Raw genomic sequence first — 24,862 nt, 5'->3', positions numbered from 1 at the left:
TGGGTGGGGCTACCTTGTGCTAAGTGGGTTGGACACACCGGTGATACTCGCACCTGGCACCTGAACGAGAACCAACAGTTTGAATGTAAATACGGGACGCTGATTCACTGACTCCACTTCAGGGCTTCAGGTAAATGTCCAACCGTTGGTCAGTGAGGGTATTATGCAGCACTTTGCCATGGCAACGCCATCACACACTGAGAAAATGATGCGGCACAAAGGAAAACCAGCCGAGAGTCTTTCACTCCCTAAATGTAATAGACTGCCAGGGAGGGGATGTTTTCTTTCGCTCATATGAGGCCTCAGGTGTGAGAAACCAGTAAAATAAAAGCTTTTTCTCTTCCACATGAGGGCCAGAGGACATGCTCATCCACACAGCTGCGTCCAACGGGCCTGTGAATTCATGAATGGGTCTCGTTTGGCTCGAGAAAACTTTAATTCTCACTCAAAGAACTTTATCTTCTTAGCGATCTCCTGATTTGACCCCACTTGACTTTTAATTAAGGCCACTTTGCCGGTTGTTGATTTTTGTTGTGCTTTTAGGTTGCAGTATTTATTTTATTGTGTAAAATCAAACAAATTACCCAATACACTGATGCAGCATCAGGGGTCCAGTCCTTCATCTTTAATTATTCTGCATCACATAGTGAATCGACACAGAGAACAAGGCTTGGTGGTTTCCGGGTGAGGACTCGTTGCCTCTTACAAACTTTGAAACAAACAGCTCATACGATTTCTATGATTCAACGTTTCACCTTATCACTCTGTCAACAACTGGAGAGAAGTTTCTATTCTTCTCTTATCATGAGCCTCACTCTCGCTCCCACAAACACGGACACACAACGAAACTCATACAAAGGACCTCAAACGTTATGGGACTACATTTTAACTTTGTTTTGATGGTCAGTTGGGTGAAGATGTTTAACCTGAGGGGTTAAGAAACGTTAAATAAAACATACTTGCCCAAGTTATCATTACAAATGATGTTTGACATAAAAGTATATCCAATCAATTACATAACTGCAGTAAACATTAAAATAATGCAAGAAATAACAGATTACCCCCAAAACGGTAATCTCGTTCAAATCATATGACTTATTATCCAAAATTGACGTTGCCTCTTATAAGATGTTTCTAACTCACACATTTCTTGTCCAGCTTCAAAGAAAAACTCACATTTTTAAACAATGTTTTATGGGTTTATGGGTTTTATGTAAAAATGTCTTATCTACACTACAATAATAAAAGTTCTAAAATGAAATAACAGGCCTTCATAATGAGACAGATTTAATAGAACAAACAAGTGTTTCTGTCCAAACATAAGATTGAAGGTCTATGAGTTATGACCTGTAGGGTTAAATGAATAAATAAAAAACACATGGGTCTCTTCAGGCTTTCCTATTATCATCTGCGTGAGCATCGTGCATTTCATTTTTTAAATTGCTTTGGATTTCTTTTTTTGTAACAAAATAGCATTTTTGCTCTGAATTAATATGGAACAACCAGCATTAATTTAGCAACTTGAGTGTTTGTTTGTGCTCAGTAGATTTTGAACGGACTCGATATCTGCTGGAACAAGCACAATATCCACTTTTGCTGGAATATTTGTAAGATGATAATTGTATGTATTATAGCGCATTTATTTTTGCTTTAGTCCCAAATATCCAGTCCCTCACACACTAGAGCTGGGTGAAGTGTACGAGTCAATGCCGCTCTTGGTCCTCCCTCCGGGGAAGAGGATATAGGCCACCTGGGGCTGCAAACTGGCCGCAGACCAGGCGCTACAGTTACACGGCACCGCGTACCCCGGGCCGGAGGCTGACGGGTGAGTGTGGGTGTGGGCGTGCTGTCCGTGGCAAGCCAGACCCCCGATCCCTCCAGTCTGGTATCCAAACGCGTGCGCGCCGTAGGGCAGCGCGCCGGCGGCCACGGCGTGCGGCATCTCCGCCATCCGCTGCACAGCTGCCGGGCTGAACTGCGCCACCGGCTCCAGCAGCGAGAAGGAAGATGGGGACGGGACGGGGGCGAGGAACGCTCTGGCTTTATCCCCGGGGACCAGAAAGGAGTCCACGGAGAATCCCTTCCAGTGCTCCGCTGCGTCCCCGAGTAACGACGGTAGCGGGAACACAAAGTGTTCCCTCTTGAGGAGGCTCTTGGGTTTGCGCCGGGGTCTGTACTTGTAGTCCGGGTGCTCCTTCATGTGCTGAGCCCGCAGCCTCTTGGCCTCGTCGATGTACGGACGCTTGTCGGAGTCGGGCAGCAGCTTCCACTCCGCGCCGAGTCTCTTGCTGATTTCAGAGTTGTGCATCTTTGGGTGCTCCTGGGCCATTTTCCTCCTCTGGCCTCTGGACCACACCATGAAAGCGTTCATGGGTCGTTTGATGTGATCTAAAGGTTTTGCCATGTCAGACGTTTAAGCATTAATTTACTTCGAACTAAGTCACCTCTCCCTGAAGCTCATGCTCGTCTCGTGCGTAAAAAGGAAAAGTTGTAAGAAATATCTGTCCTGTCTCTATGGCAAGAAAATAATCCCAAATAGACGGAAGCTTCTGCACGAAGTAGCAAGGTAAAATGCTGGAAGAGCGAAGCCAGACTGGGAGTCGCAGAGGACCAAGTTGGAAGCTTGTTATGGATGATGCTCAGCATGCCAGCAACTCATCACCACACCAGTGTCACGGCGGGCCAAGCCAATGGGAATGAGAGAGAGCACTGTAATCCCCTCACAAAAAGTGACTGTACAACATTTCTAAAGGGCTCACCCTCTCCTCCCATATTTAGTCGCTCCAAATGTCTCCTGAGGCAAATTCAAGCAGTGGAACGGTGAAATAATAAATAATAAATTGAAAGTAATCTGCTGCACAATACACGCGAGAACTGTGAATTACAAGATTCTGTCAGGGGAGTAAAACACAGAAGTTGTTTTGCACTGCTGCAAATTCTGAAGTCACAGGTTCTAAACACCTCGTAAAAGGAAAGCTTTGAATGTTGTTATGGAATTGTTCCACTATATTTTATACACGTTTTATTAAAACCACAACCAGACCAGAGCGACCTCACAATTAGTTTGGGAATTTCATCTTTCTGTGAAATGAAAAAGACACAAAATGTTACAGGTTCATAAGAAGATATAACCAAAAAATTGTAGATTTAATTGTAGACTGTAAAATGAATGAAACCCTGCATACAACACTCTTTACTACTACTATTGTTAAATGAAAAAGGTAATCCCTGGGCCTTTTTTTGCAAAATCACTCCCAATATTTGTATTCCTACTTGTTAAAACCTTTCATCAAAAGTAATTATTCAAATGATTTCCCATGATGCCATGCGGTTTTCTGATATATCAATATGTATACAAACGGCTCACCTCTCCCTCCCCTCTACAAAATCAATATTAATCATAGCTACTGGCCTATGGGCGACTCATTGGTTGTTGCAGTTTTCATAATTATTCCTTATCTGATCAAAAATACACCTCTCGTCTGTTATTGAAATGACATTGGTGGAGAAAAGCCTGAGCATAACTTCACCATGAATCATGCTCAGCACGTGCGCTGCAACTCACGGAAATTAGGAGCTTGTAGGTAACAACTGGAATTGGAGTGTATAGACTCAGGAAGCTAATTTACAAGAAGGAAGCTTTAGGCGCCTGAAATGGCTCCTGCAAACGGGATTATTACCATGACAGAAGCATGATGCGTTTCCCTCTGGACAGACCTGTGGCGGTTGGTTGAAGCTCTGGGATAAGGTCTTGGTAGTGGCGATAAACTTTGCTATCAGGGCACCAGCAAGCAGGAGGCCTTTATTTAATTTACCTCCCACAACCAAAGGCACCGCAGGCCTCTTCAAAGGCAAAATAAATGGACATAAAAGATCCGCTGGTGCCCACTGCATCAGTGGTGGAGATGATAAGACGTTTTCAGGGAGCGGTATTCTCCGGGGCCGGAGCAGACGGGCTGGAGGGATAAAGTGATTGGCAGCGGGGGGTCGGGCAGTTGATCCGTCTACTCGGATGCTGTGCTGTTATCAGCCGTGCTGTAGGTTCAGGCCTCGGAACTCGGGAGGCACATGCCGCCACGCGGAGACAATGATTACCTTCACAGTGAAACCATGTTCAGAGCGTTTTTTCCAGACGTGGGCCAGGAGAAGCCGTCCGAGGACGACAACACGAGTGCATCGGCAAGGCCAGAAATCTATTGGTGGCAAACTTACCGTCATCTGTCAAGATTTTTATTCAGCTCAAGGCTTCAACACGGAGAGTATATGTGTTTTGTGTGTACTCGTCAGTGTGGTGTGACTTCTAAAGGGCAGCGTTTAAACTCTGGAGAGATGAGAGGGAGAAGGAAAAAAATGGGTAATAGGAAAAACTGCCAACAGCACAAAATGTCTGTCATAATCCGGTTATCCCCCGGGCTCCAAAGATACTGGTCCTCTCCTTAGGACTCTATCTTTTCTTCTTATGTCAAAACTGTCCTCCATGCACTCAGGTGGATTAAGGAGTCACGCTGCAGAAAGAAATTGACAGGTACAGAAAGACCTGGGGGTGAAAAGGGAATGAAAGGCGACACAGAGAGGCGGGCGGGGCGCTCGGGCCGGGGGACTCCGCCAAAGTCTGACAAGGAAACAATCAAACAAGTCAACTCCACGCTGGAGAGGAAAATGCTGATTTTCCTCACTAATTGGTTGTTTTCATTAACTGAACCCTTGCAGACAGAGCTGACAATGTGTGTTCTTTATTTCTCTGAATGGCAGCATTGTTTAGAGATGCTGCTTCTTTAGTTAAGAGGTTTTTTAGGGAGTTTAATGTTGTCAATAGGGTAGATAATATTGTGAATAAACTAAAAATGCATATCAACCGTTGCCTTTGGCTGTGGAGGGAGAAGCTGCTGCAGGATATTTCGGATGATTAGTCCTTCAAGAGAAACGGAGCTTCATAATTATTCAGTTGCAATTTTTTAGGCACAGATGCCAAATATTACCTGGTTCCAGCCTCCCAACTATAAAAGATGTGCTGCTTTCCTTAGACCTTGAGTAGTATCTTGATCGCTATGACAAAAAAAATGAACAAGAATGAAGAAGAAAGAAATGAACGTCACTTTGGGCTTTGAAAAATTGTGATGGGCGTTTGATGACTACAAATTGTGCTTCTAACTAAGTCTCTATCTCTGTGAAGGAAATATCCTCTCGTTAGGCTCCATAGCCTTACAGTTAAATATTTATTTAAAATAATGCACCAGGAAATAGACCCACACAACAGTAGTGACAAAAGGAAAGGTCAGGGTTAGTTGACCCAGACATGCAGAAACACATGCATGTAACATTTTAGATTAAGTGTTTTGAAACACAACATTTTATTGATAACTAGAAAATGCATTTCCTGCTAATTCATTTCAGAAAGTTGCTTAAACATTGCTGAAAGAATAGAAATAGGAAAAGCTGCAATAAATTAAAAAAATGCTGAAAATACAGGAATAAGAAAAGCTGAAATGAACTTGAAAGAATTGCAAAAAAACAGAAATGGGAGAAGCTTATATGAATTTGAAAAAATACAGAAATAATAAAAGCTTAAATTGAAAAGCTAGATAGCACCCCTCTCCTGAATGAGCTGAACATTTTAATATTTGAACGGTTTTAGTAGCTGAAAGTGTGAAGGAGTTTTAGCGTGCAACAAAAGAAATAGAATAAGATTTCGGAACTAGAAAATGCATTTCCTGCTGAAAATGCGTTGGAATGCAGAAAGCATGCAGAAATTAATTTCAAAAAGTTGCTTAAAGTACAGAAATAAAACTGTCACGGTTTGGTTCCTCTTCCTGTTTTATTTTGTAGTTTCATGTCTCTTGTGTCCCTGGGTTAGCTTCACTTCCTGCCTTGTCCTGTGATTGCCTGATTGTTTCCACCTGTGTCCAATCACCTCCACCTCCCTAGTGTATTTAAGCCCTGTGTGCCTGTGGTCCCTTGTTGCGTCATTGTTAATGTCTAGCCTACCTGCTGTTGGAGCACCTTGTCTTGTTTGGAATAAAGAGCACCCATTGGAAACCTTGACACTCTGTGTACGAGTCCTGCCTCCCCGCTTTTGTACACATGTGAAGGCCATCCTCAATGGCAGGTATGAAATATTGCAAACCAAGTTGAGATAAGAACCAGGGTTGAAATGGGAGTAACCGAGATCCTTTGTTCAAGCATTTGTGTGAAAGCATGTTTGACTGTCCTCCTTTACTCCGCTGCAAAAGGCATGCTTTGCGCTCATTACTTCAAATAATAATCACTCTTTTAGCATAAGACTTGTAACATATTTTACCAGTTTCCATTTAATTATGTGGGTGAGTTCAGTGGCTTTTATACTTCAAATTCTGTCATTTCAGCATCAAGTAAATGCTTAGAAATCCCCAAACTACCCTGAAGTCTAACAAGTTTTTGACACTTCTGAGCAGTCCATTAGGAAACATTTCAGGGGGAAAATCCTCACGATTTTCTGTGCTCTTGGGGGGATTTCACTAAATCTTTTGCTTATTCTCATGATACTTAGGAAAAGTAAAGCGGTTTTAATAGCTTTCCCACTGACACATTGATGGTGCAATATACTTGGCTCTGTGGCAGATAGCTTCAGAGAGAGAGAGAGGGGGGGGAGGGGGGGAGATCTGCTGCCTGCCAGAACACTTTTCATAAGGCCCCATCTAAATTAATACACTTCCTCCAACATCTGAGGATAAACCCGAGGACTACATTTCTGTGGCAGCCCATATCATCCAGCTTGTAATACAACCGAGTCAGCAGTCAATGAGATACATTTGCAACCATTGCATTTGTCAGTGACTCGGTGCCACAGAGGCAGGAGATTTAAAATGTCCAGCAGTAAATTAAGTCCTGCTTAAAAAGTGAAAGGTGCCGGCTAAGCAGGCGGCTGCTTTTTTAACAGACTGGTTATGGGGTTGATGATGGTGTGGTGATGTAGGGATGAGGAAACTGAACCTTAATGAGTATCACTACTTTAAAAAAATGCATGCTATGGTTTAGGATTTCTACCTAAGATTTATAACCCTGTCAATAATAACAAAGCAGATGAACTCAGGGCCTTTTAGCCTGATCACTGGGGCGATATGATGTGCTGCGATGAAGTGAGACACTGACACAGAAATGATTTTATATAAAAAATATATATTTTGCAAATAGTCTGTGTTTTTGAAACATGGATTTTATACCTGGTAATATTTGTAAATTAAGATCTGCGCAAAATACATGCTTTTCCTGGTCCCCCTCTCCGCTTGTTTGCAAGTATCAGCTGTTTCAGCTCGGACCGGGTCCCAGAGGCGGAGGGTCTAAGAAGGAGAGTCACTGATAAAGTTAACGAGGGACGTTATAAAAATACATTGAGATTTGGGCCAGCTCTTCGCTGCCCTACGTGGCGAGTCTCGCAACGGGCCCATTTAGCGACATGGCGAGCAGTGTCCCAACAAGACCAGTGCCTAACTCGGTACATTCTCTCCTCAAAGATCCGTTTGAAACTAGAAGTGAAACAACTGGGCCCAGATCAGCCGGACCGGCGTGAAAGGGAAGCCGCACATGTAAGTCTAAAATCTAAGAAATGGAACAAGAAATTAGGAAATAATATAGCAACACAACCCATTCAACTCCACCCCACAATGAATCTGTTGGTTGGTAGCGGCAAGCTGAACTAAAGTTACACCGGCCCTCAATTCACGACCCCAACAGAACCAGCCGATCATCTGAAGCTCCAGTCCTCCACTCCTCAGCAACACAGTGACAACTTAAACTCAAAGAAACGAAACATCAATCAAGGTGAATACTGCACAACACTAACTCGATTGTGTGCACGTCAACCAGTCAGTGATGCACTGTAACTCAAATAAATGTTTTGATGAAAAGTAAACAGAGTATTATTGCCAACTAAATATTTGATTTGGTCGTTTTGTCTACATTACGATTAGAAGACCCTTAAATCGTATGTGACTGCGTCTTGTGTGGTGGGGGAAGAACCTGCTCCCCCTCAGCACCAGTTTAGGGCCAATAGAAATCTTTGTTTTTCTGTCTTACAAGGATTATAAAACATGATGTTCTTTCTGATTTTAGTTAGTTGTTCTTTCGGTCTGCGGGCCGGCAGAATTGCTCCTGCCTTTGCAAATGCAGCGCTTTTACTTGACCTGTGATCTGACAAATACATTTACCAGAACGAGAGAAGTTTTTTGGCTGAATTTGTGCTAAATATATCCCCAACCGGGCTTCCAATCTTTGAACACGCCGAAAATCTTAAAATGGCTCTATGATCTCCAGCCTCAGCATAAAATCCACCTCCTTCTTTAGTGATTCTTGGAGACGTTCTGGGACTCGATTGCTCCTTCTCCTCACAACAGCATCCGGCTTCAACTCTATGTCATGTTCAATTTCAGTTGTGAGCCCGGGATATTCTGAAAAAACCCTCACCTCAAGGCCCTCACCTCAAGTTGCCGCTGGGGTGACAAGTGATTCAGCTGAACATCTCCTAGAGCTGGCTGGGGAAAGTATTGGTCATCCATTTCCTCTTCTTCCTCCACCCGCCTAATCATTAGGCTCTGTGCAATTTGATCAGGACGAGGAATCCATTGTTTAAGGAGGTTAATATGCAGAATTCGTCCTGGACTGTCTTTGCCTGACTTGGAAATTTCATAGGAGGTCGGCCCAAGTTTCCTTCTGACTTCGTACGGGCCTTGCCATCTCGCCAACAGTTTGCTTTCAGTACTGGGCAACACTAACGTTAGCTAAATGGCGCCACGCATCTTTTAGCTAACATTAGAAAGTGTCATATGTAATCAATTCACATTCACTCCATCAGCTTTTGTCAGCATACATATTGTATAAAGGACATAACACATGACATGAAAAGTTGTAAAACGCATGTATTGTCTCATACACCTTGCAGTCCAGCATTCTTATAAAGAATCTGTTAAATTATCATGCAGCAACTTTCATTCTCATTCATGAAATTCATTGCCACATCAGGGTGATACAGCAGGAGGCATTTCAAATATAAAGAAACATACACATTGAATGATGGGAAGCCACACTGCGTGGTGCCACTAAGAGGCTTAGTGCAATAATGGAAATAGTGTAGCTCCTGTGGCGATGATATGCTCGCTGTAACAGTGAGGGAAAGAGTGGTATTTACTGAGATATCTCCTGACTCGTGTTAAGCAGGGCACTGGCTGTCCTGAGCCCGAGTGAAGGGAGGGGAGCACAGATGCTGGCACAACAGCAAGCTCAGATAAGCCCTTACTGGGTGAAGACAGAAAGGCATTAAAAGGATATGTTTAAAAAGTATGATGCTCCTTCTGCGCTGCTGGAGTGGAACCATGTGCAGAATAAGTAATATAATTTAGACCTCAAGCAAATGTGTGCAGGTTTTACAGTCTGTGGTATTGTGATGATCGCTTTCCCCTTAGTAATGTGTAGAGAACGGAACGGAAAGAGGTGTCCCTGTGCATAAACCACTTTCTTTTATCCGCCTTACTTCTTATATTGGGATTAACCATAAATATGGCTATACACACATCCTTTTTTGTCAAAAAATGGGCCACTGTACAAGTTTTAATTTATATATAATAATTGCATAATGATAAGGAAAAGAAAAGAAAGCCCTATATGTAGAGCTACAAAAGTCCACTAGAGATCAGTATAGTGCTCTCTATTTTGCATTTCTTTCTGCGTCTTGTCGTTAGGAGTAGTCAAATCCCTGAGTCTATTTCTGCAACACTTTATTTACGACATACTGCACATATGACAGGAGCAAAATAAATCCTGACAAGAAGAGTCAAATAAAATAAAACAGAGTGGGCTCGTCCGGGATTTGAACCCGGGACCTCTCGCACCCAAAGCGAGAATCATACCCCTAGACCAACGAGCCGCATGCCTAATTGTCGAATTACGGATTATAAATACTTGTTTGTCATTCTCATTTTCTTTCCATCTAAGGTACAGCAGTTGTCAAAACGCCTTTACGCTTTAGAAAACACTTCCCATTAAATATTATTACTAAGTTAAAACATAAAAAAGTGCCATTCACTGAAGCTTTGGTTAAGGCAGTGCTGGTTAAGGCAGTTTAATACTGGTTTTAGACGGTTTAGTATGGAAGTATGGAAGCCCATTTCCGCCACAAAAAAAAAAAAGAAGGGTTAGAAAGTCGAAATTATGACTTAAAAAGTCGAAATTATGACTTAAGAAAGTCGAAATTATGACTTAAGAAAGTCGAAATTATGACTTAAAAAGTCGAATTTATGACTTAAGAAAGTCGAAATTATGACTTAAGAAAGTCGAAATTATGACTTAAAAAGTCGAATTTATGACTTAAGAAAGTCGAAATTATGACTTAAGAAAGTCGAAATTATGACTTAAAAAGTCGAAATTATGAGATAAGCGATATGCGCATGCGCAGCTTCCGTGACGCGGTCACAACGTCGCTGGTTTTGCAATGTATACGCTATCCTTTGTGATGTTGATTCATACACGGAAATTAATACTGTTAGTAATCAGCGATGTGTTTTCTGTATTCCTCAAAGGGGGATGACGTTACAGCAACATCAACATAGCTACTGGTTTTTGAACCTACTGGTTTGGCTACGCGTGCGTGTTTGTTTTGCCCCGACAGCGGCAGATGTTGTCTGCCTCGGTCACCTGATCCGTCACACATTCGCAAACATATTGCTGAAAATGTTCAAAATGCATCCCATATCCAATGCAGCGATTACGATTGTATAAGTGAGCACTACATCACTGCCACGTATAAAGAAATACAGAACATACATTTATTAAAAGATCGCCGCAACCTGGATTCGACCCATGCAGTCGAGCAAAGCAGAAACACTTTATAAGACAGCGGCGCTACGCCGTCGGCCAACCGAGCTGTCCGGTTCCGCTGCTGATTTCAATACGTCTTATTAAGTTGCACATCGTCAGTGGCAAGAAAACCTTTTGGTTCAGGGTGAGCCAAGACAACTGGTTTGGTGGCGTATCATGGAACACTTCCAAACATGTGTATCGATACTTTTTTCGCGAGGCTGCAGCCTGGAACCACCGAAACATTTGGACATAAGAGGATTTTATGTTCAGACGGTCATACAGTGACGTGCATCACAGACATTTAAGAAAGTAATTCAAGAAAATATATATTAATGAAAGATCGCCACAACCTGGATTCGAACCATGTCGAGCAAAATAACAACATATCCAGGACGGATGCCTTACGCCATCGGCTACTGAAGCTTAGAGGCTTTGCGACTGTTTTTTGTACTTGTCAAATAATTGCACATAGTCAGTGGCTAGAAAAACGTTTGACCTTTGGAAGCTGCGCATGCGCATATCTTAAGTCATAATTTCGACTTTTTAAGTCATAATTTCGACTTTCTTAAGTCATAATTTCGACTTTCTTAAGTCATAATTTCGACTTTCTTAAGTCATAATTTCGACTTTCTCACCCTTCTTTTTTTTTTTTTGTGGCGGAAATGGGCTTCCATAGGGCTTCCATAGATATACGTATATATTCTTTTCCAATCTAGTTGAGTTTGGTACGGATGAAAGTATTATTAGCTGCAGAAATGGAGACACTATTGACATGTCCAATATGGTGCCTGCAGCCTGTCTCGTTAGATATTTTCTATAGCACCCAGACCCAGCCGCCGTGTCTGTTAAAAACATATCAATGTATTTGAAAGCGCTTGTGAAGGCTGATAGCACAGCTCTGTCGAATGTGTAAGCGACCTGACCTTCGGTGTTAACATCCGGGAACTCGTTGTGTGTGGCGTTGGCCCTGCTGCTCTCGCAGTGCATTGTGGTCTGTATGCCAAAGGAAGCCGCTACACCGGAATCTGAAGAATTTGAGGTGTCCGCCAAGTCTACTGTTCATCGCTGGCTAGTCTCTCTGCATCCAATACATCTGTGCAGCACTTTCTTCGGTGAGTCTATAAGGTAACACGCGTTATTCATTAAACTCATCCGCAAGTTGTCGTTGCGCGGTGTTAATGGCGGTAGCGCAGTTAAACTGATGGCGCTAACATTAGCTGTGTAAGTTCACCTTCTTGCAGAAGCTACTCGGCTAACGGCAGTTAACGTTAGTAGTTCACGCTATGCTAAGCTTCTCTTTACGGAGCTGCTAGCGAGTGCTGTTAGCCGGGTTAAATGGCGCTTTTAGACTAGTTTACGAGAACTAGAATCACCATAAAACGAGGCTTTATTAATATCGGTAGCACATTTCACTTCCACTTTTTTACCGTTATGATAACCATTGCTTATGACCGTCAAACCATTCTCGTTCCAGTAACGGAAACGGTAGCAGGCGCTGTAACGTCACGTTGTTTAACGTTACGTGGTTGTTTTAAACTAGTTTGGACACATGCATTTGTTTAATCGGCCGGTAAACATCTAACCTCTTATATTGAGTCATTGTGATTTAACGTTATATCGCGATTGAGTCGTTTCCCAACACGCATTGATTGTGTTTCAGACCGTTTTAAATCATTTGGATTGTTTCATTTTTATACACCGACCTAACTAAACGTAATTAACTATAACACAGCAACAGGCAAACGGGTTGTGCACATATGATATCGTTTGGGATTAAAAGCATTAACGCCTAATCCTTACGTCATAGCAGGAAAAGCTTTTTTTTTGTGGTGAGAAACAACGCTCTCACAAACCAGACATCCTGTCTCTCTCACAGTCAGGCCTGAACTAATGTGCCTTCACACATTTCATTCAAAGGCCAGAACTGTCACTCATTTTGAGTAAAAGTTTCTCAGTATGTGATAGTTTTTTTTCTCTCTCAGGTTTTCAAGGACAAAAAATGTCTCAGGCCGACAAAATAAAGGTGAGTTTCTGAACAGAAACCAGATGTTCCCACTGAAAGATTCAGTATGTAAAATTTCCAGATTCCTTCTTCTGCGTTGTCCTTTTAGACTGATCGTGGAGTTAAAACTTTGTTTTGTCATAATCACCAACTTCTTCTGTCCTTTTTTATAAAAAAGCATTCCAGTACCCTTTATAACCAAGCATTCTCATGTGTGTTATTAATGGATCATTTTGTGCTTTTCCACTTTTACTCACGTAGTGGTGTTGTTCAAAATGCTAACATCACCTGCTAAATTCTGGTTCTCTCCCATATGTTCAGTGTGCTGTTTACTATCCTTTTGACACATACTCCTATTTAGGGAGGAGCGGGTTCATACATTTGCGTTGCAAAAAATGAAAACAAAAGAAGCAACTTTTTGTAGCATTGCCACGGGGGTGTTAAGAAGTTATCCAATTGGCCTACTTCTCATCCGTATGACCGGTGTAGGAAATGGTTTTAAAAGTTGGAGGGGAGAGTGTGAGTTCTTCTGCAAATAGACTGCAGAGGAGTCACTGTAGCCCTCCTAAATACCAAACATGATTTAAAGCAAACAATGACTTTCCTGTTGTGCTTTTCTTTTCTTTTCTACAGCAGGGCCAGTTCACCAACCCTGAAACCCCAGGGTATGTTGGATTTGCCAACCTCCCTAATCAGGTTCATCGCAAATCTGTAAAGAAAGGATTTGAGTTTACGTTGATGGTTGTAGGTGAGTGTGTCATTGCTAAGCCTTCTTTTGTTTTTGAAATTGATGGTGTACCTCAGCGATGACGAGGTTAACGATAGAAAGCTACAGTGAACATGGCCACTGAAGGAATATGTTTTGCTACTTTGGCTCATGTGAGTTTGTTTTTGTGATAAAATGTACCATGGGATTTGGCCTCTGCCCAGCAAAATTTCCAGTTGTTTTCATATGCTGTCTTTTTGTAATGGCTTTCTACATAGCCATTTTACAACTCTTCAACCTCCATGGTTAATTTGGTTTGAACGCTTAGAAAAAGCAAGTTGTTTTGCCATAACTGTATTTTAGTGTGGATGTATGCTTTTGTTCTGTAGGAAATGTCAGATGTCTCATTAGTGCAGTTGCTCAGCTGGCGTCAGGAGAAGCGTAAACTCTGAGCACTGAAAGTGAGCACTGTGACTGTGTGAGCCGCCCTCCTTGTTGGTCAGGGGGAAGGGAGAAGCTCTTGTGAATGCTGCTCATCCTTTTGCTTTAAAATAAACCAGAGAGGAATGAGCCCCGAGGGGCCTCGAGGGACTGATTCACATGGTGGACACGGCCTGTTCTCCTCTCTATTGCAAGAATACTCATTGAGTGCTTTTCGACTGTGTGTGACTTGGGCTTTTAATCAAATATGTGTTCTATGTTGTGTATAGAGAGCTTCAGATTCAATCCACGGATGGAAACCACATCTGTATATGAAAATGAATTAGTTGTTTTTAGAATGCATCGCGTTTTATGCTTACCCTAAAGAGTAGGTACTTTTCCGGCTAAAAACATCTCTACTACATGCAACTGAGGCTGTACTGTAAATAATAGGGATTTAGATTTTCCATACAACGCATTCTTTTAAATTGGCAGTTTAGAATGTAGTAAAGGCATCTGTAAATATTTTGTCATTGCTCTGGTGCGAACCACAGTAGCAGCATACCGGACTAAGCTACACAAGCTTAAGTTTGTTTATCCCTCAGCATCAGTAACTCTTGACTGAGACTAAAAATTCACCCGACGCTGTTCAAGCAAAGATTAATACTGAAGTCAGATTTAGTATCGTGCATTGCCTACTTTGCGTCACAGGCAGATGTCTTGTTTCCTGTAGCACAGTGAGGATCTCCTTTGTTCTACTCGGCACTAGCAGAGGTTTGCACTAAGAACCTCACTGAGCTTAAGCCAATTGTAAGCAACGGCGTAATATTGCTTCATCCTAGTATTGACTGCAAGATGCATTACTCTGTTGTCCAAAGGTGAATCTGGACTTGGAAAATCCACCCTGATCAACAGCCTGTTTCTCACTGACCTTTACCCTGAGAGGGTCATCCCTGGAGCGGCAGGTAACACACAGACACTCAAGGATCCTGGTTTTATCACTTTGTGAGATCTGGTTTTAAAAGAATCATCGTCAAATGGCTTTGTCCTTGCCTGTTGTTAGAGTTCTTGCACTTTTTTCATCTTTGAACAGAAAAGATAGAAAGGACTGTTCAGATCGAGGCATCAACGGTAGAAATTGAGGAGCGAGGAGTGAAGCTCCGTCTTACTGTGGTCGACACGCCAGGATATGGAGACGCCATCAATAGCCAAGACTGGTAACTGTTTTTTTGAATGTTTTAATTATTAAGGATAATCAGAACTGTTTTTAGTATTGAGTAGTTGTCCATTATACCAGCATGCATTAGTTTGTGACCAATGTTTAAAATCTGCCGTATATTTCTCTAATTCAGTTTCAGCACCATTATCAGCTACATCGATGACCAGTTTGAGCGCTACCTCCATGACGAGAGCGGTCTAAATCGCAGGCACATTGTCGACAATAGAGTTCACTGCTGCTTCTATTTTATTTCCCCGCTTGGCCATGGGTGAGTGCTGCATAACCTACTAGCATACGTACACGGCTTTTCAGTTTGTAAAAGCGGCCGAGAGATTCTTTATTGTCAACCAAGTGTATATTTTATGCTCTATTCACACTTTTAATAAATATTTGCTTGATTCCCCCCCCCCCCACACACTTTTCTCTGATCCTGGTTTTTGTCTGTGCCCTGTCCTACCAGGCTGAAACCGCTGGATGTTCAGTTTATGAAGGCCATTCACAATAAGGTCAATGTGGTTCCTGTCATCGCCAAGGCAGACACGCTCACCCTCAGAGAGAGGGAGAGGCTCAAGCGCAGGGTGAGGACCACAGAATCCCCCATTGTTCACAATCCTTTGCAGTTTAATGATGGCAGTAGCTACAATGTGCTCATGATCACTGCTTTGCCCTCCCAGGGCATTAATATACAGTTTGTACATTAAGTACTTTATTGAAGCGAGCTTACGTAAACAAAAGGTAAATAAACCCCAGTCAGACAGGAAGTGTTGACTGCGTAATAGTAAAAAGTAAAAGGTTGTCATTAACCGTATGTAAAGGACATAGCAGAGGATAAAATGCGTTAATAACCCAAGTTTGGTCCTGGTCCCCTTTCTAAGATTCTGGATGAGATTGATGAACATGGCATCAAGATTTACCACCTTCCTGATGCGGAGTCTGATGAGGATGAGGACTTCAAAGAGCAAACCAAGATCCTCAAGGTAAACCTTCCCTTAAACCTACCTTTTTCTGCCACACTTTTTATGCCTTAATCACTATGTGACGAGTTGGTGTTAAGTTGTTGCAGTTTTACCACAGGAATGTCAGTTTTTCATTGAGGACTATTTATAACAGAATTCCATTACAGTTTAATAAATAGGGAGTTGTTTTAAGTTTGATTACTTTTAATATTTGTGATTGAACCAAGAGCTCAGACCTATAAGCTACTCCTCGTCTCCAGGCTAGCATCCCGTTTGCAGTGGTGGGATCCAACCAGCAGATTGAGGCCAAAGGGAAGAAGGTGAGGGGCCGCCTGTACCCTTGGGGAGTGGTGGAGGTGGAGAATCCTGAACACAACGATTTCCTCAAGTTGCGGATCATGCTAATGTGAGTGGTGGAGGGGGCAAAATTCTGATACTATTTTTTTTTCGAAAATCTGTAGTTCTCCAAATGTCTGAGTGGGATGATTTATGGATGGTGACTTTTCCACAACCCTGCAGAACCCACATGCAGGATCTACAGGAAGTGACCCAGGACCTCCACTACGAGAACTTCCGCTCGGAGCGCCTTAAACGGGGTGGCAGGTTGTCCTCCCATGGTTACATTCTGCCTCTTTCTCCTGCGTACGTACTTGTCCGTCAGCTTGCTTCTCTGCACCTCCCCCACCTCAAACAACAAACCTTTGATTGGAAACATAGTGTGAAAAAAATAAATAAAAGGAACTACTGCAGTCAGGCAGATGCATGCTACAGTAGTGAAACCAAGCCTGCAGAACAGCTGTTTAGAAGGAAGACTGGTCAAATTCTGGGTCATGTGCCTGCAGTTAGTCATACGTTGAACTCATATCATTCTTTAGAATCCTAAAGTAGCTCTAACTCATTATCCTTTTGCCTGTTCACGTGTAGTGAGGGAGGAGTGAGCTTAATGCTGTAGTCTAGTGGGTTGTGGTTTTACACGGCTAAATGGCATGTTTAAGTATTTGTAGTCACAAACAGGTCTTACTGTGTGTTATGTAACATAGTGCAGATATTTCATCATTTAACACTCAATGTAGATCAAAAAGATTCTTTTAGACTTTCTTCAAAAGCCAACCCAAGATAAAGCAGTGGTTTTACAGTCCGTCCAATGAGGGAGGCGGTGGACTGTGGAGGTACCGTTTGTTTTCATTTGGGGGAGGTAACCCTGTTCCCCTGACTCTCGCACTTGCTGCTGCTCTCTGGGCGCTTCCCGCTTTCTTCTTCTTTGTAGTTATTTGTTCTAGATGCCCACTTTTCTCTTCTAAAACTAACCCACTGACCCGTTCTTCACTTTCTCTATGTGGCTTTTGTCATGTTTGCCTAATACTCCAACCTAAAATAGTTTGACGTGTAAACTCTTCAGAGCTGACTGTCATACTTTTTTGGAAATCATCACACAAAGGGACTTTACATTTATAACCCGACTGCAATAACTATTTACTTAATCCGCATTGATTTTGCAGAAATATCAGATGTCTATTCTGTAGTGTGTGTGACATCAAAAGTGACTAAAGTTGTGTTGATGCAGAAATGGACCGGAGCCGGAGGAAATGGACAAGGATATGATCCTGCAGGAGAAGGAGGCTGAGGTGAATTATTTCTGATATTCCATCACTTTAGGCTTATTGTAAGGAAATACGCTATTCATGGCTAGTCCTTCTGGATTTCACAGGTTTTATTAAAGAGTAGTTTCACATGTAGGGAATTATACTTATTTCCTTTCTTGCTAGGGTAACTAATGCAGTGCTTTAGATCAGCTGGCTGTATTTACTTAATATTTAATTATTTTGGACAGAGCCATTAACCACCTGCTCTCTGTAACCGGTTATATAGAATCCACAAACCAGACTAGTGCCTATTTTCTTATTTAACCGTACATACCAACATTGTTTTGAACGATTCTTTTTTTAAAGAGCATCACCTCCAGGTCACTATTTAAAAACTATGAACAACTCCATTTATTTTTGTTGCGGTTGTGCTCATACGTGTGGATGTGGTGTGTCACACAGTTGAGACGAATGCAGGAGATGATTACCAAGATGCAGGCCCAGATGCAGAAGCAGGGAGACGGAGATGGAGACGGCCCCAATGTGTGAAAAGATGTTGGTAGGAGCAAGCAACACTTTTATTTCTTGAAAAAAAGGGACGCCTAAAATCCTGCATTCCCATCTCATACCCTTAAATTCTGTATCTTTAGATGCTTAAGGCTGGGTTTCAGTTAACTTTGGCGTTTTCTCTTCCACTGTAGGCTTTTTAGCCACTGCGCCGCGGCTCGAGTTTGACGGAGGATGGCAGAGAACGCCTAAGCAAGTTATTGACTTGTACTGCTTGCCACTATTTTTAGTCTAATCCTACACAGAGCTGGATTCTTTAAAAAAAGAAATATATATATATATACATACAGTGAAGTATATTCAAACAGTATTACATTTATATATTTTCACACGGTTCTATTCCCTTTATTTTTTTTCCTTTGCAAGTTACTGAAATGAAGTCACAGATCTTTTTAAAGTGGTGGCCTTTGATACAAATTTATATTTCCTTTTTTTCCCATTTAGAAAAGTACTGCTGCTTGTAATTCTAAAACATCTCTCTAAGCATGCGCTAACTTTGCTCTGTGAAGGAGCCCACCATTGTTTTCTTGATCTTCTTTAAGTGAAGGGATATTCATCTGGTTCATCTGTGACCACGCAAGCCTCCCAATGAATAGGCTCCATTTGCTCAGTGTCAATCATTTTACCCACCTCATCCGCATGCAGCTCTCAACCCCGTCTGGTCAAATCTGTGAATTTTCTCTCTAGTGCTCCAGTGTTATGATGGGCGTCTCCCTTTACTTAGGACTTATCTTATTTCACAATTAGGGAGGTTCCTTAGATCAGGGTCGAAGTGAAATGGTATTCAAGTGTTGTTAACCTCCTTTTTGACTTTGATATGAATTAGATGAGCTGTGACCCCTGACCTCTTAGTCTTGAAGACCTAAACAAAGGAGGTGTGATGCCTCTGTTTAATTAAAGGTAATCTCCATGTTTCATCCATACTGTAAAGTGAAGTCATGTGCCAGAGAGCTTTAACTGTATGCTTTCTTTTTTGACGCAGTGAGATTTGTGGTAGAAACCTTTAGCTGTCCCAACTGCTGTTTACTTTGTGGTTTCCATGACCACAGAGATTGAAGTGACCCAATCCGGTCGTTGTAGCCAACGTTTCCCTCACCAGCCGAGATGTGAGTTCTTGACATTCCTCTTTGTGTTGTTTTTTTTATCCAATATTAAAGCACCCAATAGTTCTTGATGCATATTGTTATACGTTTTATTAAACTTTTATAAATCCTGATGTGAGCCCTTTTAACGTGTCTACTCTTCAACTTGTCTGTACAGCTTACACACACTTTAAACCTTGTTTTAAATTGTAGTATCTAAAGAGGTTAGTTACCTTAAAAGGTTGCCCCAAGTTTACTTTTTTTTTTTTTAGAAGAGAGCATGCATAGATGTAGTTTTAAAATAAAAGGAAAATAGCAATAGATTCAAGAATTAAATATGAAATATTTCTATGGGTATTTTGATAAATGCTCCACTATGGACCAACACCTTTTTTACAGTATAAATGAACCTCCAGACTATAACTTACTACAAATGTTGGTATATGAGCATGAAGCAGAGTAACATCAAACACACAATGGGACACTTTCCATAGACTTTATTATAGTTTTTTTCCTCTCCATCTATCAGGTATACACAACGCTCTAAATGTCATGGCTTTTTTGTTTTAAATACTCTCCGCTCTTAAAGAAAAACTGTAAAAATATTTAATTATAACTAATTAAAAGATCTCTTGGGGGACAGGACTGGGAGGGGTGCAAAGATACAAGGAGGGGGGGGGTTGTCTGAGGTCCTTATCTGAGACGGGGGGGGGGTTTGGGAGACAGAAAAGGTTAAGTTACATCCAGCTGGGGTTTCACCGCGAAGACTGGGTGGTGTTACCATTTAAAGAAAACCTGAAACGACAAACAGGTGGTCGATTAATTGCAGCGAATTGATGACCATGAATTGAAATGATTCTGGTGGGTACGTCACCTGCACACTCGCTCCATCATGTGTGTGACGAGGCGGTCGGAGATGCCTGGACAGGACTCCTCGGCCAGGTTGAAGGCGTTTTCCAACTCCTCAATGGCTCCCACGCCCCCCCCGCTCGCCCGCCGCTTCTCCTTCAACTGGTGGTAGTAAGAAAATGTTGTTTAGTTGGCTTGAGTGTGTGTGTGTGTGTATATATGCCCAGCCAGTTAAATGTATATGCAACATTTAGGCCTACCTCTCTGAAGATAGGCGTTACCAAAGCCGACAAGCATTGGGATTTAGGTTGCCGTTTCACCAAATCTCCTGACTGAGCAGAGGACAAAGGATGTTAGGGGGGAGACAGACTAAATATTTGACTCCTGACTGGTAGCCAGGCGCGTCTTACCTCGGAATCTGTGTGTGTGTAGCCCTTCTGTAACTTGTTCAAAGAGCTGGGTCGGACTGTAGGGAAGGTCCACATGGGACACGTATCCACATCCCCATCAGCATCCCTGAAGGAATGAAGGAGAGGTGTAAACCAGAGGGAAACCAAATGACCCCACTTTGACATTATTCAAGTGAATTCAACATTCAGCAAAAGTTTTAAAATGAGGACCATTTAAAATCATCCCTCTAATACCTAAGTAATTTATTGTGAATCTTTATATTAATTTAATTGGCTCTGACTAGATCCCTTTTGGGAACTGTACATTTTAAGCGTATATAAGCGTGTGTTCTTGAGACTGACATATCTGAGTCGTCGGAGCTGGATTCCTCCCCGTGTCTCTCCGACTTCCAGCGGCGGTAGCGATCAATCAGCTCCGTCAGGTAAGCCGTCTTCTTGGTGTAGCGCGTGATGAACTTGTGCTTCAGCAGCTCTTTGGCTGTTGGCCTCTGTGCAGATTTATTCAAAGATACATTCAGTGAATGAAGCTAGGAAAAGAATCCAAAAGGGATTGATTGTCTGGTTATAACGCGCTGAACCTCAGTAAGGACTCGGCCTTCACTTTACTTAGATTAAACCTTTTGGTGCATAATACGAATGTGATATTGATTGGGTTTTAATTATTATGAAGGCCGAGCACCAATTAACATTCATATTAAGGACAAGTCATGTTGACCCAATAATACATATTTGGTTTGATAAATGATCTCCTCTGCAGGTGGATGCAGGCAGGTACTACTTACAAAACGAGGGTCTTTATTTAGACACGCCTCCACAAACTCTTTAAAGGGCTTGCTGTAAGGTCCATCAAGTGTGGGTGGGGTGTTTTTCGGGATGAGGAAAAGGACCCTCATGGGGTGTAGATCAGAGTTGGGAGGTTCTCCTTTAGCCAACTCAATAGCAGTGATTCCCAGGGACCAGATATCCGCCTGAGGGTGAGAGTGGCATATGAGTGAAATGTGTTAACTTCACATTCAAACATTTGTCCCCCCTGCTGAAAATTCCATGTAGTGTCTGCTCATCAGTGCCTCCACCAATAACAAAATATTATTCCCTTATGGGCTTGATGTGCCACACAGAGCAGTAACACAGTCTTGTCCACCTCACACACTGTGGCCTCACCTTGAAGTCGTAAGCGGACTGTTTGATAACCTCCGGAGCCATCCAGAAAGGTGTTCCTACGAATGTGTTCCTCTTAATCTGGGTGTCTGTCAGCTGTCCGGCGACCCCGAAATCTGCCAGCTTTACCTCTCCCTGCTCCGACAAGAGCACATTGGCAGCTGGGAGAAAGAGTAGAAGAAAGACAAGAACAAGCAATGTTAAAAAAAAAAAAACTTGGTCAACACAAATGGAGTTTTATTTTGAAATAATTTAGATGATGAATAAAAATAACATAAAAATAATTGTATGTAAAGTGACTTTAAGCATTTGGAAAAGCACTACATGAATGAATTATTATGATCATAGCAGCAACTTTATTTTTGACCAACCGAACGCAACTTCTTTAAACCCCAGAACATCAATTAATCCTTGAAGTAGTGTATAAGAAATATAAGGATTTTGTTTCAGATGATGCATGGCAATAACAAAGGCAGCTTTCTTAATTATTCATCTTGCTCTAATAATCTCAAAAATGGAAGAGGAAAGAAGATGTAGTTCTCACAAACAATTACATTTAACACCGCGACTTGAGAGATTTCAAGCTCACAGATGGTGATCCAACGATCGCAGCTAACAATCATATTTCAGACTGTGCTGTCCAGCATCTGGTTAAGACTGGATATACATTTTGTTACCTGGCTGCTCCATCAACAACACTGTAAAGCTTCGACTACCTCTGACTAGTATGAGGAGTACAATATCTGAGTCTTTACCTGAACAACACAGTCAAATGATGTGCATTTATATTCGTAGGATGCTAAATGAAAAAGAGGGTTATTGATTACCTTTGATATCTCGATGGATTTTCCTTTCTGAGTGCAGATACTCCAGCCCCTTCAGTATTTCTCGTAATATAGTGGCGATGTAAGTCTCTTCTAGTGGCCCCGGGCGGAGCTAGGAGGAAGAACAAATTAATCAAAAAAAATATTTGCTTCTCAGAAGTTAAAATGGCAAATTTCTATCACACTTTGTATCAAAATAAAGGTCTTACCAGATCCAGAGCAGATCCTCCACCTAAATACTCCATGATAATCCATAGCTTCGTCCCCTAAGAGGAACAAATATTTTAGGTTTAGAAAATACTGCTTTTACTGTTTGGACTGATGTCTCTGAGCATCTTCATTAGGATAACTTGTAATAAATGTAGCGTTATTTGCATGATAATATCACCTTCAGGTACGATCCATAATACTTGGTAACGAAAGGACTGTCACACTGGCTTAGAACTGTGATTTCCTGTTGAATGTCTTCAATCTCGTCCTCTGCCTCCTCCAGATCAATAATTTTGATGGCCACCACCTCCTTGGTGCGATTGTTGATTCCTTTGTAGACCTCTCCAAAGGAACCCTTCCCAATCCGCTCCTGCTTGGTGAAATACTCCTCGGGGTCCAACCGGGTATTCTAGTCCGGGGACAGCAAAGAAAGCGTTGAATTATTAAGTACATGTCATGTTGACTGTGGAGGCTTATTTGTGTCTCGAGCATTGTGTGGGTGTGTTTTCAGGCTTTTGAACAGCACACAGGTAAAAAAAATGCTATTTTCTAAAAGGTTAATTAGATGTTAGAGGAGAAGGCTTTGTCTCTACAATGCTGTTCTTGTTCTCGAGCACTGCTGGAATACGAACACGATGGATGATTAACCTTTCTTATCGGTCTCATTATTCAGTCATAGCGCATAGAATAACCCTAACCTTGTGTCAGTATGTAACGTTAATTCAAGGGGCATGAGTAGGAAGCATGTACAATATGTGACATCTGCAAGCCCGAAGCAAGATGTTGATGTAAACTGTCACTGAATCTAGAGATTGGAATTGCATGTTTTTAATATTTTTGGTGAGGCACTGGCGCGATTTTTGGCACAGTTGGCACTGTACTGTCTTCATGCACCTTCCGCCAAGACAATTTCCATGTATGTACAACATACTATGGCAATAAACGTTTCCTGATTCCTGAGTTACACCAGAATGATAAGGAGATTCAAAATATTATTTGAATATATATATATATATATATGTGTGTGTATTATAGGTTTTACCACCTTGCATTGGTGGCTTAGACCCCTACGCACCTATTCATAGAAAGCCTGACAGTCATGGGTGTTCGCCTCGTCTTGGACAAGAAGAAGGGAGGTGACAGTTGGTGAAAAGATGATTTCTGTACCTGGTTTTGCATGTCTCGAAGATGTGCCATTCCCTCCTTAGGTCGGACGGGACCGGGACAGCCACAGCTCTCCCTGTTCCGAGCTTATCAAAAGGTCCTTTCGGGGGGGTTTTCTCTCCCCACTTAGCTGTCTAGGAAGCTAGCTAGGTGGCTAGCCACCCAGATAAACACCCAATCTGCTGGCTTCAACGGGCTGTCACTCCGCGCTCTGTTTTCGGCCTCCAAGCCCACCGGAGGACTGAAGAGCCCGGCGAGACAGCGACCTCTTAACCGAGAGACTCCATTTGTGTCCGCGGTGATGAATCAGAAGGTATAATGCTCCCTGCGTCTATTAATATTTAATTCATTTCAAGGAACGCTTAGCCTGTTGTTCATTTGAAGCTTGAGGAGGACAAAATAATGGCACCAGCCGGAGGGCGCATGCGCAATGGGGTTAAAGACGATGGAATTCTGGGGGCTGTATTTCTAAGCTTTTTTGGACTTTATCATTTCTATAAATTCTGTCCTTTACAGTTGGTCAACATTCAAGGAACCGATTTGTGTTTAGTTCAATTATAGCAGGAACATTGCAGCTTTTTCAATCATTTGCGTTTAATTGATTCAAAGAAGAGCAACAGGGAGACCTGAAGCCAAGTAGTTTTTCATCTGATACTGGAGTTTGTACTACACGCTAAATTATTTTGATGTCTGTAGCTGTCTTATTCTAAAAGAGACCAAAAATAGTTTGAAAACAATGAATCATAACATTGATAAAGAGATGCACATCAACAGCTGTGATGCAGTTTTAGATGTCGGCCTATTTTACTGTTGAAGTTGTACATACTTCACGACATGAGGCGTGTAAACATAAATAATGAAATTAAATTTCTGTTTGCATTCAAA

General features: G+C 42.0%; 3 protein-coding genes across 5 annotated transcripts; 1 reads left to right on the top strand and 2 right to left on the bottom strand.

Moving 5' to 3' along the window:
• Nucleotides 1-598: 598 nt before the first annotated feature.
• Nucleotides 599-2,611, bottom strand: LOC119209763 (transcription factor Sox-14-like). The gene has a single exon (XM_062557719.1). The coding sequence runs from the start codon at nt 2,402-2,404 to the stop codon at nt 1,673-1,675; it is 732 nt and encodes a 243-aa protein (XP_062413703.1). The 5' UTR covers nt 2,405-2,611; the 3' UTR covers nt 599-1,672.
• Nucleotides 2,612-11,791: 9,180 nt separating this feature from the next.
• Nucleotides 11,792-19,496, top strand: septin2 (septin 2). 3 transcript variants are annotated; one of them, XM_037459290.2, is made up of 13 exons: nt 11,792-11,939; nt 12,810-12,850; nt 13,463-13,577; nt 14,834-14,920; nt 15,049-15,172; nt 15,308-15,442; nt 15,635-15,752; nt 16,050-16,151; nt 16,391-16,536; nt 16,650-16,733; nt 17,695-17,755; nt 18,176-18,272; nt 18,415-19,496. In XM_037459290.2, exons 1-12 carry the CDS (start codon nt 11,825-11,827, stop codon nt 18,260-18,262), a joined length of 1,215 nt encoding a protein of 404 aa, XP_037315187.1. In that variant the 5' UTR covers nt 11,792-11,824; the 3' UTR covers nt 18,263-18,272; nt 18,415-19,496. The 3 variants fall into 3 exon arrangements, with proteins under 3 accessions (XP_037315187.1, XP_037315186.1, XP_037315188.1); XM_037459289.2 differs by having other exon boundaries at nt 16,650-16,772; XM_037459291.2 differs by having other exon boundaries at nt 11,828-11,952; nt 16,650-16,772.
• A 348-nt stretch (nt 19,497-19,844) lies between these two features.
• Nucleotides 19,845-24,791, bottom strand: stk25b (serine/threonine kinase 25b). The gene is made up of 11 exons (XM_037459287.2): nt 23,981-24,791; nt 22,992-23,222; nt 22,813-22,869; nt 22,607-22,715; nt 21,783-21,940; nt 21,404-21,589; nt 20,964-21,109; nt 20,622-20,727; nt 20,472-20,543; nt 20,237-20,373; nt 19,845-20,157 (listed from the first exon to the last, which is right to left on the bottom strand). Exons 1-11 carry the CDS (start codon nt 24,008-24,010, stop codon nt 20,118-20,120), a joined length of 1,272 nt encoding a protein of 423 aa, XP_037315184.1. The 5' UTR covers nt 24,011-24,791; the 3' UTR covers nt 19,845-20,117.
• Nucleotides 24,792-24,862: the final 71 nt, after the last annotated feature.

The sequence above is a fragment of the Pungitius pungitius genome, chromosome 15, assembly GCF_949316345.1.
Source record: "Pungitius pungitius chromosome 15, fPunPun2.1, whole genome shotgun sequence".
NCBI lineage: Eukaryota > Metazoa > Chordata > Actinopteri > Perciformes > Gasterosteidae > Pungitius > Pungitius pungitius.
Note: the sequence above shows the minus strand (reverse complement) of the source record. Positions and strands in the feature narration are given on the sequence as shown.